Source organism: Xyrauchen texanus, chromosome 28 (genome assembly GCF_025860055.1).
Source record: "Xyrauchen texanus isolate HMW12.3.18 chromosome 28, RBS_HiC_50CHRs, whole genome shotgun sequence".
In the NCBI taxonomy this organism is placed as follows: Eukaryota; Metazoa; Chordata; class Actinopteri; order Cypriniformes; family Catostomidae; genus Xyrauchen; species Xyrauchen texanus.
In genome coordinates this window covers 654,194-668,201 of record NC_068303.1, presented here as the reverse complement: position 1 = coordinate 668,201, position 14,008 = coordinate 654,194, and the positions used below count along the sequence as shown (strand labels likewise).

The window sequence follows — 14,008 nt, the reverse complement described above, 5'->3', positions numbered from 1 at the left end:
GTATCAGCAGCATATGTTATATAAATGTAAACTCTAAAATGCCTAAATCTTTTAAATCTGTTAAATCTTTAAAATGTCCATCATTGACTTATAAGTGGTCAATTTCAAAACACAGAAATGAATAATACAAATAAAAGCTTTCTTCATTTCTAGAGTTTTCTTTTATTTCTACAGGAGTGATTGTGTTGGCGCTTTTGATTGGTTGCTGGACAGCTGCGCGAGTGAAGATGTTCAGAATTGCTTTTGTGTTAAATATTATCTAAAACGTATGATTTTCTTTCTTTAATTATTAAAAAAATACTTCCTAATTTGGATGGAATATAATTAACACATCAAGCATGTACAGAGAATGCCATGTTTTATGTAAACAATTTATAAATTGATATTTACAAAATATTTAAATTGATATCTAAAATTAATAATTAACTTGATGCTTGATATAAAATAGTTTTATATTATTTGAAGTAGTCTATTTATATTAATAAAATTAAATGTACATTTTCTATGTAAAATTATCATTTTTGGATTGTTGTGATAAAGGACCAAGATTAAGATTAATTGTAATGCCACCAGTGTTGGGTAATTTACTCAAAAAAGTAATTAAATTCAAATTACTAATTACTAATCTAAAATTGTAATCAGATTACTGACTTTACTGAATTTCTTATGTCCAAAAACTAATCACATTACTTTTACATTATTTTCCACAACACTTTAAAAAAAAAAAAGCTTTGGGGTTTCAACTTAACGAATTTGAAATACTGTCTATTTTCCTCTGTTTATTGACTCATTAGGCGGCACACACCCTTCAGTTGTCACAGAAATGCAAACAGACTTACATATTAATGTAATTCATGTTTTAAATGTATTCTATATATATTACGTTATTTTAGAAATATGTGCCACTGGGGTCTGTGTGTCTCAGCGAGTATTGACGTTGACTATCACACCTGTGCTGAGTGATTCCAGTCAGGTCTCCTTAGCAACCAAATTGTCCCAGTTGCTAGGGAGGGTAGAGTCACATGGGGTAACCAAATTGTCCCGGTTACTAGGGAGGGTAGAGTCACATGGGGTAACCAAATTGTCCCGGTTGCTAGGGAGGGTAGAGTCACATGGGGTAACCTCCTCGTGGTGGTGATTAGTGGTTCTCTCAATGGGGTGTGTGGTGAGTTGTGTGTGGATCGTGGAGAGTAGCATGAGCCTCCACATGCTGTGAGTCTCCACGGTGTCATGCATTTGACGCGGATTGACGGTCTCAGAAGCGGACACAACTGAGACTCGTCCTCCGCCACCCGGATTGAGCGTGTAACCGTGCCACCATGAGGACCTGCTAAGTAGCGGGAATTGGACATTCCAAAATTGGGGGAGAAATTGGGGATAAAATAAAAAATATATATAAAACATATGTGTGTCACCATAGTATAGAACAGTAAGTACCTTAATTGAAAGACAGTAACTGTAATCTGATTACAGTAATCTGAAATGTAATGCACTACAGTAATTTTAATACTAAAAATAAATTATATAACAGTAATTAATTACTTTGTAATGATGTAAACATGTATATTCTTTCAAAAATAAATAAAACCTAGAGGCCTGCTTATTTGATACGTAGAAAAAATATATCTGGAAAAACAAAAACAAAAATCAATTTTACATGTTTATTTAAAAAAAAAAAAGGAGGCATTTTTTGAACTCAATGGCACGTCATGAGTTCCGCCCCTTCGACGTGAAAATGATGCCACGGGCAGGGTGTCTGGATCGGAAGGAAACGCGTGGTAAAAACCCTCAAATGATCCTCTCTCACATTAGACACGTTTCATTAAACTGAAAAAGCCATTTATTTTAACAGTCAAGCCGCAAAAAGCACATTTATATTCTTCCGATTCCGGTTAGCGTCCATTTCATTCAGTTCGCGCTTGATTCGCCTTTCGAATTCTACTACAGCGAAGGTTCATCTCATGAATAATAATTACGTCATGCGGAAGTTGCTTACATACAAAATGATTAAACTGTACTTGTGTTATTCCTCATTTATCCAATCGGTTTTGGATAAAAGTATCTGCTAAATTACTAAATGTGAATGTAAAATATATGTGTATGCCTGAGAGCGGTTATACTGCTAATTCTTTGCTCATGCATATTAACGAGCACAGTGCTGACGCAGATGCCGCTCTTCCAATGGCAGAGGCAAACGTCATGAATACGTCATGAATATTAATAGCCTCGCCTTTACCGTAGTAGGATTGGATTACACGAGTGCGTGTGAGCGAGAGAGAGCGGAAGTGGCGGCGGTTGCAGATCCACACCTTTTCCGGTAATACCGACAGCAGCAGCAGCATTCAACCGGGACTGAAAGAGCAGCCGGAGAGGAAAGAGGGGCGAGAACCGACCCGGGGTGAGAGAGAGGGGGGATGTTATTTGAAGGTAAACTAGCGTTCGTTGTCGCTCTCATACAGTCACGTTTAGAGTTTTTTAGTGCGAGTAGGACTCCTAGGTAAAGTAGACGAATAAGAGTGGCCGATTAAAGTTGTCTTCGACACCCCTCCCTTTTCTTCATCCGCTTTTTCTTGTGTTTCAGGGACAGAAGAGGGAAACTCGTGATGAATCAGTGACCTTTGGACTTTTTTACTGGCCCAATTCCCATTTGGACTCATTGAAGACCAAAACTGCTGATCAGAAGTCTTAAAAAAGGAATTAAACCGAATGAACACAAGGAAGTCTGAATTGAGCAGAAAGGCCTGTTCTAGATCTATACAGCTTCAGTTTTAAAGATCTTATCAAAGCGTATTTTGCTGGATTTTCACAGTTGCTTTTGATTGTGCACCCTCAGTAGTACGCAGCTCAACTTGCCTACATAGTGGTTTCTGTTTCCCCTTATGCATACTGAACTAGATTCATCCCATGTGAGTCACTGTTGCATTTTTAAACCAATGGCTCTTAAGTTCCATATCGAAGTCTGAAACGCAACAAAGCAATATTTTGTGACTTCTCACATGCTGCAAGACCAAATATCCTTCGAATTGTTCTCCTGGCGACAAATATAATATATGCACAGCCAACAAGATGGGGAAGATGCTTTCAAAGATCTTCGGCAACAAAGAGATGAGAATATTGATGCTTGGACTTGACGCGGCGGGAAAGACCACGATCCTTTACAAACTGAAACTGGGACAGTCTGTCACGACCATCCCGACCGTGGGATTCAACGTGGAGACTGTCACCTATAAGAACGTCAAGTTCAATGTCTGGGACGTCGGCGGTCAGGACAAGATCCGACCGCTGTGGCGGCATTACTACACCGGCACCCAGGGACTGATCTTCGTAGTGGACTGTGCGGATCGGGACCGGATCGACGAGGCCAGACAGGAGCTGCATCGCATCATCAACGATCGCGAAATGAGGGACGCCATCATCCTGATCTTCGCCAACAAGCAAGACCTTCCCGACGCCATGAAACCACACGAGATCCAAGAGAAGCTCGGGCTGACCCGGATCCGAGATAGGAATTGGTACGTCCAGCCGTCCTGCGCCACGACGGGCGATGGACTCTACGAAGGGCTCACCTGGCTTACATCTAATTACAAATCGTAACTCATCGATACGGAAAAGAGTGGCAACTAGAAGCAATTAAAGAATAACTTTGGTTTCTCAGATCTGTCTGTAAAGTTAGATTTTTTTCTATTCTTTGATTTCATCGAAATTTAACGCGACTTTTCTTTCTGACGGCCATTCTTTTTTCGGCTCGCTCGTAATTCACTTCGAATGTTTAAGCGTCTTCGAATATTCCTTATACTGCTAAATTCATGTTCTTCTTCTTCAGTATTTTTGTCTGTTTCTCAGTAAAATTGTTTGAAACATACGATAGTAAGACTTGAATTCAAGCTATTTTATTACACCATTGGCAAACTGACTAAACATAATTATATTTATGTTTATAAAGAAAAATAAACCATATATGACCATATATATTCTCTGAAATCAAGCCTTGTTATCTATTCAATGCGCCTGCATCTTATTTTAAAGGAATATTTTGCGGTTCAATATAAATTGAGCTCAATCGACAGCATTTGTGGCATAATGTAGATTACCAAAAACATTAATAATTTCGACTCGTCTCTTGTTTTCTCAGTAATAGCGAAAAATCTCAGTAATAGCGAGACACTTGCAATGGAAGTCAACGTTAAAATACTCACGTTTCAAAAGTATAGATGCAAGATGTAAACAATATGTATGTTAACATGATTTTAGCGTGATTAAATCTCTTACTATCCGCAGCCGTGTGACGTTACAGACAATTTTACTACTTCATTGCGACGTAACGCCTTGAACTTTTAAACCCTAAAACGGCGATTTAAGCAACTTAACAGTTCAAATAATCTGCACGAATAACAATTATAAGATTCACATTTCTGTCTTTTAAAACCTACAATGATTGACTTCCATTGTAAGTGTCTCACGGTAACCTCAGTTGTTTAAAGAAAGTTACGGTTACATTTACAAATTAAAAATGTGTAATATTGTGTCGCATATGCTGTCGATTGAGCTGAACTTGTATTGAACTTTTTAGACATTGTTACTGGAAAACAATACATTAATACTGAAAGATAATGATTATATGCGGTTTAATTGTTATTTCAGTTAGGTGAAGATTTGACCCTTGATTGACATGGAAACGGTTTTTGTTTATTATGATTATTTGTCTGAAGATCCAGTTATTAGTCCATTAAATGGCAGCTTATTTGTGTACCTCCGTGCCATCACGTATAATGAATGTAAAGAGAATATCCACAGTACAGAGCGTTCAGATGAACACAAACATGCAGAATTTCATCAACAACAACAGAAATATTTTTCCATGAAGATAATTCACGTTTTGTTTTTGTCAGTAAGATTCCATTTCAACTTCGCATTCACACTGTTTTGGGCTTTGTTTGATGAGACAAACCAGAGGTGCTGCACAAAAACGACATTATGTACCCCTAAACAAGGAGATTGACTCAAAACGGTCCTTTGAATTAGTATGCACTTGAGTGCATCCGACCACATTAACCCGTCTCCATTATGGTTCTGGTACCAGCTCTCCAACTGTATCCATACACCGCACAAATCACAGCGAGCCTCCTGTTCTCGGACTAAATTAAGGCTAAATGCTTTTGTTTTATTTTGACTTGTTATGCTGAGAAATAATAAAATCTATATATATATCCAGTGCAATGTGATTGAATCTTCTTGACGAGGTATAGTGAACCAGAACGGCACATGTACGTTGTATATTTTGAATGTGACGGTGTGTCTGGGTTTAGGAGCCGGAGGTCAGGACAGAGCTGGTCAGTTTGTGATTATATATCTGACCCTTTGAAGTGAATAAGTGATGACGTCTTTGGTTTCAGGGTCAAATGATCACGTGCTTCCATTTTCACTCGCTCTGCGCACACACGCTGAGCACGTGTGAGAAATAGTTTTATATAAATGTGAGTTCGGCACTTCCTGTGTCAGTATTGTTTGATGTTTTACTGTAACTTCAGGTTTTCCAGTACAACAGGAGAACACGAGTAAAGATGCACAAGTGTTTTCCAATCGCCAATGATTTTGTAGCTTTTACTTGAATGTTTAATGCATACTTTGCTGAATCTCACAAAAACATCCAGATCATTTTTCACCCAAAAATCAAAAGAAAGCAGCTTGAAAATAGATTTTGGATAGCAGAAATATATTTTTGATTTGTGACTAGAGGTCGACCGATAGTGGATTTTGCCGATACCGATTAATCGGTCGGTAGTTTTTAAAATCAATTTATAAAACGTCAACAAAAAAAGTTTTTTTTCTCTACTATGGTGGCTAAAGACAAAGAGTCCAAAATGCATGAAATTCCAGATGCGTTTTTTTTTTTATTCAAGCAAAATCTCATTAATAAACAAAATAAATGAAGATTTGGTGCAGAACTTTTAAGGATGAACGAGCCCGAAACACAACAGAGACTTTTATTTTGAAATTTCGCCGTTTTTGCCAATAACCGATAGTTACAAATAGCAATTATCGGCCCAATTAATTGATAAATCGAGCAAAAATCTCAGTAATAGCGAGACACTTGCAATGGAAGTCGTTAAAATACTCACGTTTCAAAAGTATAGACGCAAGCAATATTTGTTAACATGATTTTAGCATGATTAAATCTCTTACTAACCGCAGCCGTGTGACGTTACAGACAATTTTACAACTTCATTGTCATAGCTACGTAACGCCTTTAAATTTTAAACCCTAAAACGGCGATTTAAGCAACTTTACAGCTCAAATAATCTGCACGAATAACAAGTGCTTTTATACAATTATAAGATTTGCATTTCTGTCTTTTACAATGGAAGTCAATCTTTGGAGGTTTTAAGTGTGTCACGGTAATCTCAATTGTTTAAAGAAAGTCCGAAACACACCAGAGATTTTTATTTTGAAATTTCGAAAAATCGTATGGCAACTTTCACCATTTTTGCCAATAACCGATTCTAAAAAGCAACTATCGGCACTGATTAATTGATATACCAATATATCGATCTACCTCTAATTGTGACATTATTTTCATGACTATTAAATAATTGATTAATAATGTTGTACTTTTGAGTTTTATCATTCTCATTATTCTCAATAATTGTACTAGTTACATATTTCTTAATATATTTTCTTAAAAATGTATTATTGAAAATAGTTTTATATATACTTTATTTAAACTAGAGGTAGACTGTTATATCAGTTTAACCGATTAATCGGTGCCGATAGTTGCTTTTTAGAACTATCGGTTATCGGCAAAAATCTGTCGATAGTTGCCGATATATTTTTTTTTTATCATTTTGTCATTTCAAAATGAGAGTCCTTGGTTTGTTTTGGGCTTGTTTATACATAAAAGTCCCGCGTTATGCACCAAATCTCTTTGTCTTTGCCCGCCATAGTAAAGAAAGAATTTATTTATATTTTGTTAACATTTTATAAATCGATTTTAAACTACCGACCGAATAAACGGTTATCGGCCTTTCCCACCACCTTAGTTATCGGTATCTCAAAATCCCCTATAGGTTGACCTTTAAACTATTATTTAAAATATTACTTTTATTAAATATTTAATGAGGGCAATACAACCGATACCACCATGATGTGTATATAATTGTCTATTTTATAATTATATATATATATATATATATATATATATATATATATATATATATATATATATATATAATTATTTTTTTCACAATACAGTAATAATACAATTCAATAATGTAAATTGTTCCAAAAAAATAGGCTTAATTTTCATTATGCAAAATAAAATGTATTGATTTTGATTTGTGATAAATATGACAGGTTTATGATTCACGCTCGTGGCATGAGCAGCTTTCATTGACATTGTCATGGAATTAAATGTATATATAATGAGAAATCTTCTGATGAATGTGTCATTGTTGCTGTTAAAGGTGCGGTCAAAACTGACACAATTTACACCCACAAACAACAGCAACATGATGCAGTTTACAGGATTATTTTTAGCTCAATCTCATGATTTTACACAAACCGTCTCTTCCGTGTTTTCCAGTGGAACATGATGTTGTTTGGGTAGTGAGTTTCAGTGGAGTTTGACCTGCCGTTGAGAAGATTGTGCTCAGAATGAATGACACATGAAAACTTTTGAGTTAAAAATATATTCAGTAGCTCTTACTACAAACATTTACTTGGTATTTGAAATGTGGCATTACAGTGTGTGTTTTAAAGAGGAAACAAGCTGCTGTACACTTTGTAGAGCTTTTCAGGTTGTAGTCCAAAAACCTGGAAGAGAATGAGCATTTTGGGGATTTTTCTATGGGTTTTTATAATGACAGTTTTGGATTTAAAAGTAAAATGAAGTCTGTGTTAAACATTATTTTCTGAGCACGAATAACTTTGCGGTCTGTAGGACAAACTCTATAGCGCCACCATCAGTTCAAAAACATTACTTTTCTTTTGTGCGCATCTTTTGAACCATTAGTCCTCTACATTCTTGCATGTAATTACTCTCCTCCTGATGATACTCATGGACCGCTTCAATTTAAACTCCGCCCATTACAGTGGCCGCCATCTTGGATTATGGCGTTTATCGTTTATTTGCTACTATTCCTGCAAACATTTGCCGATGCACTGGCAAATGCCTGCCGCCCCAAAAGTTGGGCCAGTTGCCATGTAAAAGACTGATTTCTCTTCCCAGTCCACCCCTGGGCACAGTGTGTACATTTCTGTAAATGTATATATTATTGGCTAATCTAGGACATTAGGGATTAAGATTGCAGTATCATAAGGAGGATCTTAAAACAAAAGATAAAAAATTCATAAATGCTTCTTTTGTTGAGCTTCTAGATTTATGACCAAATGTATTTGAATAAATTCTTGCTTTTACATGTTTGGTGGTGATCACTTAAATTCATTCCAGAGCTTTGAAGTAATTTACACTATGATCATATTTGTTTGGCTACTTTGGCTTTATTGGGCCTGAATGCTAACAGACATTAGCATTAGCAGGTATTCTCTATATAACTCAATTTCAATCCACATGCCATTCTTTTATATATAAACATACTCAATGTGTTTATCTCTTGATATACCACATAGTAATATATGAAGGATGATGTCATTTGGAGTTGTTATGGTAACAGGTAAGAGTTTCCAGGTGTTGCTGGGGGGTTCAGACTCCTGCGATCGTGTTTCATGCAGATTTTTAGACTGTCACATTTACAGTTAATGACTCACGAGGTCTCAGATTACACTGACACAATGATGTTTATTTTCTAAAGGTGCGTCACTCAATGTGTTCTCACTCAAATCAGACAAAATCTGAGAAACTATGAACAAACACTGACCAAATTTAGTTTTTTATATGACAAAAGTAAAATTAAGTTTATTCAACAAGGTTTGATCAAATGTATTATTTTTGGTTGAAATAATGTTAATTGCATGGTAATATTTTACTCAATTTTATTAGAGAACGTTACTTCAACATTTATTGTAGTATTTTTCGCATTTTTGGGTGGCCGCCAGAAATTTTGCACCCTTGAATTTAAAAGCTCTCTATTTACACATACTGTGGACTAAATGCCTAAAATTGCTCTAATTTCTTTCAGAACTCATGCACCATCCTTGTTGTTTAATTGAATATATCGGCATCTGAGTGGACTAGAAGCTCAATCTAGGTGTCAAACTTTAACAAACACAGACACACACATACATGCGACCGTGTTTCTCCGGCTCCCCTTTATCTCGCTGTGTCTGTGTTTGTTTATGTTTGTTTTTATGTTGAGTTTCTTATTAAACTTTATGTTTACTGTTCAGCTGTTTCCTGCCTCCTCCTTGCCCGTCCTTTAACTGTTTCAAAGACATTAAAACATCTGCAACGCAAATAAGCGCCACCTAGTGGTTATGTGGTAGAAATATTAACATGAATATAAAAGTATATAAAATAGCACTTAAATAGATATCAAATCATATATCAAATGAAAGCTCTCATTCTCAGGAATGTGACTGTACAGTTTATTTTGTTGTGCTAATACCACAGTTTAAAAGATTTTCAAAAGAATTACAAAGCACCAGCCATGTATCGTCACAACCCGGGCAGGCCCTCCTCCTCCTCACAGCCTTATTTTGTATTTTTAAGCAACATAAATGCAAAGGTGATGTTATATCTGAAAAGTTCAGATTGTAAGCTTTCAAACGACATATCATATGCCTAACTTTTGTATACGGGGAACTGAGCATTTTAAGCACACGTTGTTTTTCGCAATATAGCGCCCCCTTTTGGACCCGCCGGCACAGAGTTGAAAAGGTGGAGTTGCTCTTTCAGTGTAAGTCAATGGGGTTTTCGAGGTGAAAATAGTAAGTGTGATCTGTAAAAATAGTGACTCTTGTTTTAGCAAACACCAATAAGAAGCACTAACAGTATGATGAACTCAGTATCTGTTGCAGCATCTCTGTGTAATTCCAGCTGGAACCTCAACATGAAACTGCATTGTTAGTGGTTTCTAAGGGATCACTCAGAAGTGAACAAGCAGGCCTGATGACTTTACAGCACTGGAAAATGTCTTTTGTTTCCGTGGTGACTGACTTGTATTCTGTTCTATAAGCAGCTCGCATGAAGTCACCTTTTTACAACAAACAAATCCAGGAAAAACAGGAAATCTTGAACTGCATTTCCTTCCTTTCTATTGAAAGAAAGACACAGTTATGTTGCAAACATACTGCAAAAGCAACCGTAATTCTTAAATGAAGACATTTACTGGGTACTCATTTAATATCACCATTTATCATATTTAGTGGTGTTTGTTTAGTCCAGCATCTCTATTAATATTGAGCAGTTATTGATCTGATCAAAGCTCAAACAGCGAGTATTAGACGTTCAGTGTGTTTGTGCTCAAATCATGTGTGTTGTTGATAAGATGTGTGCTGTTACATTACTAACAGATCACCTGAATTAAACCCCATAGACTTACACTGATCTAGAGCGCAGAATGTCACATATTCTGAAAGTTGATCTAGTTGACATACATTTGCTCCATCTTGCACATAAAGATTAGAAAGGATTTCATGTTTTATTTTTTATTTTTACAAAATATTAGGACTATTGAATGTAATAAAAAAATATATACAAAATAAACTATTTGAAAAAAATTTTGAAGTATAGTTTGTTGCAAGTATAAACCGCAATATCCAATTAAATATTTAAATTATTTATTTATTTATATAAGCTCGGATGAGCTCGCCCTATGAAATAATAATTGTAAATATATTAATAACTGCAGTCTTGAGCAACACAAAATAAGTGTCGTTTGAAAGTTTAGAAGCTCTACTTTATAATGCATGTAGATATTATGACCAAAACTGAACATGTGCTTTAAAACATGCAGATAAATCAAAAATGTTCCGTTTTGAATATTTATTAATAATTTTGCAGTGTACATATAAAATAAAAACATCAAACTGATCAAATATTCATGTGTCATATGTTGTTGGAAAGATCTTAAAGAGTAAAATACAACCAGCTGATTTGTTTTACTCACAGACAAACATATAGTGAGTAACAGCTAATTATATGTTTTTAACAATTGTGTTGCTTATATGCTGCGTTTTCACTTATAACTTCACATAAAATATCACACATCATTATTTAGAGTCTGTGATTATCTTTCAATCGAGTCCACACACAAGATAATCAGATGTATAGATCATTAGATAATCCACATGAAGCACAATGTTACATATGACCACCAGGAGATGGCGCCAAATACACGACACAGACTCAATGATGACTCAAATGACACAGAATGAAACTCATTCTGTGAAATCTCATGACTAAAATCATGTGTGCATGCTATGCAAACCTTTAGTCATTGTTGTGTTTGCATGTGTAATTAGTTCTTATGTACAATTATTATCTTTTATTTGTTTGGAGATGTTTTTGGACACTATGATCAATTATTTTTTTAATGTTGTAACTTCTGATTACTTTGTCGTATCAACTCAAAAATGTTGGGATGGGAACAAAGCAGTTTTTCGGTGCCATCTTTTTTACACCCAGAGATATATAATGACAAATCAGAAAAATCTGAAAAAAGTCCATTTATTTGTGAGTTTTCATCAGTTTCTTAGGCTGAGAGTCTCAGAATTGATCATAATCATAATCAATGAACCCTTGAACATCTTTGTTTTGTTTTGTTTTGTTGTTGAGTTATGAGTCTTTGGGTATCCCGTTAAATGAAATCTTTAAAAACATCTTCAGAGCTTAAAGGGTTAATGTTCCAAACATCATAATCTGGAAAGCAGAATGCATCGGCAGGGGTAGAAGATACATCCCAGCTAACAATTTTTGGTTACTGTTTTGGTTAATCTGAGAAACAAAAAACTAAATAAATTAATGAAATAATAAATAAAATGCGTTTTAGAAAGAAAAGCAAGTTTGCTATAAACCTGCTAAAAACCACTCAAAACACTTTAGCAACCACATAACAACACTCTGGCAACCATTGGCAAGCATTACTAACATTTTCTTCAGAAAAGTGTCCCACAAGTTACTTAAAATTGTCACAAAACAATAAAATTACCACAAAATTGTACATTTTATGTATAAATGACCACGGTGACCCAGCTAGTAAATGAATGTTCTTCAAACGTTATTCAAACGTCACATTGTGGTTGTGGGAACGTTATTAAAGGTATTCCATTAATGTTTTATTTGCAACATTTGTTCCAAACCTTCAAATAATGTTAGCCAAAGTTGTTGGAACGTTCCCGTGGCGACAACACATAAACAAGATTTCAGATTCAAAGCAACTGATCCTTGTTAGCATGTTTGTTTACATAGCGGAATGTGTGCATGTGTTAGCAAAGAAACCAAATGTAATATTATTTTCACGTGTTTATGTGGAAAGACATTCTTTTGACTCTTTTACACGTGTGTTAAATCTGAATATAATGCACGCCACATGCTCATAATGTGAGCTGCATCTCTGGCCAACCAAACGAGGACATCAGATTTGTGCAGTTCATGCAACGTCACGCTTAGAATTTCCAAATGAGTTCATCTGGTTTTCAGGACTGACCCAGTTAACCCAGTTCTGTGAGGTGTATTTTTGAGCAAAACAGGAAACTGGTTTGATGCTGTAAAATGTCTCTATATGTAAAATAAGAGGGCTTGATGATGTCATCTGAAAAGCAAGTTATTACAAACATCTTTTGACCAAAATCATGTAAATAAATCAAGTCGTGATGTCATGTTGACTGTAGTGGATCGAGTTCCTTCAGTTTTACTCTGTGAGAACTTTAAAAGGATCTTCGGGCATCTAATTCTACAGGAGGTCAAAGGTCACGCTAGAAACATCCAAGAATACAGCAGACAGTCTCAGACGAGGTGCTGACCTCTTGAAGGTTAGATGGTCCAATCATCTCTGAAACACGGCGAGAAGTAGACGTGCCCGGACAACAGATGGCTCTGAACGGTGAATAAACACCTTTAATTATAGTATTTAATTATGAGAGTCTCAGAGCTGGATTAGAAACTCTCTTCTGTTCAGTCTCAAATAATTACACAGTTGCCTTAATGCGAAATATTTTCTGTGTAAATGTTTACCGTTTATCATTATAACTATAAGGCAGGATACAATAACAATAACAATATGGGAACCATCTGACATTTTTGTTTAAACTGCACAGAAAAGTTGTGAGGTTGTAAAACAAACAAACAAACAAACAAACAAACAAAAAGAATGTGAATGATTTCATACTTCATTACAATTATCAAATGTACTGTTTACAAATGGCCACAAAACAACCTTGTAAAATCAATTCATCTATTTTTGGGACTCATAAACAGTCAGTGTGATGAGATGAATGTGCTGTAAATGAGAGCGACACCCAGCGAACAAACCTCAGAACAACATGCAACTCGTTTCAAAGGCGCCTCTGGTGGTTCCTTGCAGGATTCTCGTCATCACAGGCTGCATATGGTTTGCGTCAGGGTGGGGGCGGGGTCAGGGCATCTGCTGCCTCCCAGGAACAAACTGAGGCCCCTTTGTATCATGGGCGTCAAAAGTCATTATCACATTAAAACTAGATTTACAAATGTACATTTGTCATGGAAAAGCTTGATAAAATATGAATGCCAATTAAAATGTACATATGTTGCTGATTAGTCCTGATTATGATTATTTTATCATTATTATTTTATTATTTCTATTTTATGGAAAATGCTCATTTGCATATAATATAATATATTGAATACTTGAATACACCTCTTCTATGATGAACATGTTTTCAATTACTGATATCTTTTAGGGGGCTTAAAGTAAAAAATGTCATGTGGTGCAACTGTCTGGAAGCAGTAAAAGTAAATTAAAAGTCTCATTAAAAGCTGAAATTCTTAAAAAAATAAATATTGGCATGAATTGTGCTGAATAATCTTTTATTATTAGTTCTTTTTTTTTTTAATGCAGTGAAACAATTATTTTTA

At 35.4% G+C, this 14,008-nt stretch overlaps 1 protein-coding gene across 2 annotated transcripts; it reads left to right on the top strand.

Annotated features, from left to right (window-relative positions):
• The first annotated feature begins 2,306 nt into the window (after positions 1–2,306).
• Positions 2,307–6,538, top strand: LOC127621895 (ADP-ribosylation factor 6). Of its 2 annotated transcripts, none has more exons than XM_052095686.1 (2): positions 2,307–2,427; positions 2,582–6,538. In XM_052095686.1, the coding sequence occupies exon 2, from the start codon at positions 3,067–3,069 to the stop codon at positions 3,592–3,594; it is 528 nt and encodes a 175-aa protein (XP_051951646.1). In that variant the 5' UTR covers positions 2,307–2,427; positions 2,582–3,066; the 3' UTR covers positions 3,595–6,538. The 2 variants fall into 2 exon arrangements, with proteins under 2 accessions (XP_051951646.1, XP_051951647.1); XM_052095687.1 differs by having other exon boundaries at positions 2,324–2,398.
• The last annotated feature ends 7,470 nt before the right edge of the window (positions 6,539–14,008 follow it).

Coding starts and splice junctions, on each gene's coding strand:
- LOC127621895 (XM_052095686.1), top strand. CDS start 3,067: ATGGGGAAGATGCTTTCAAAGATCTTCGGCAACAAAGAGATGAGAATA.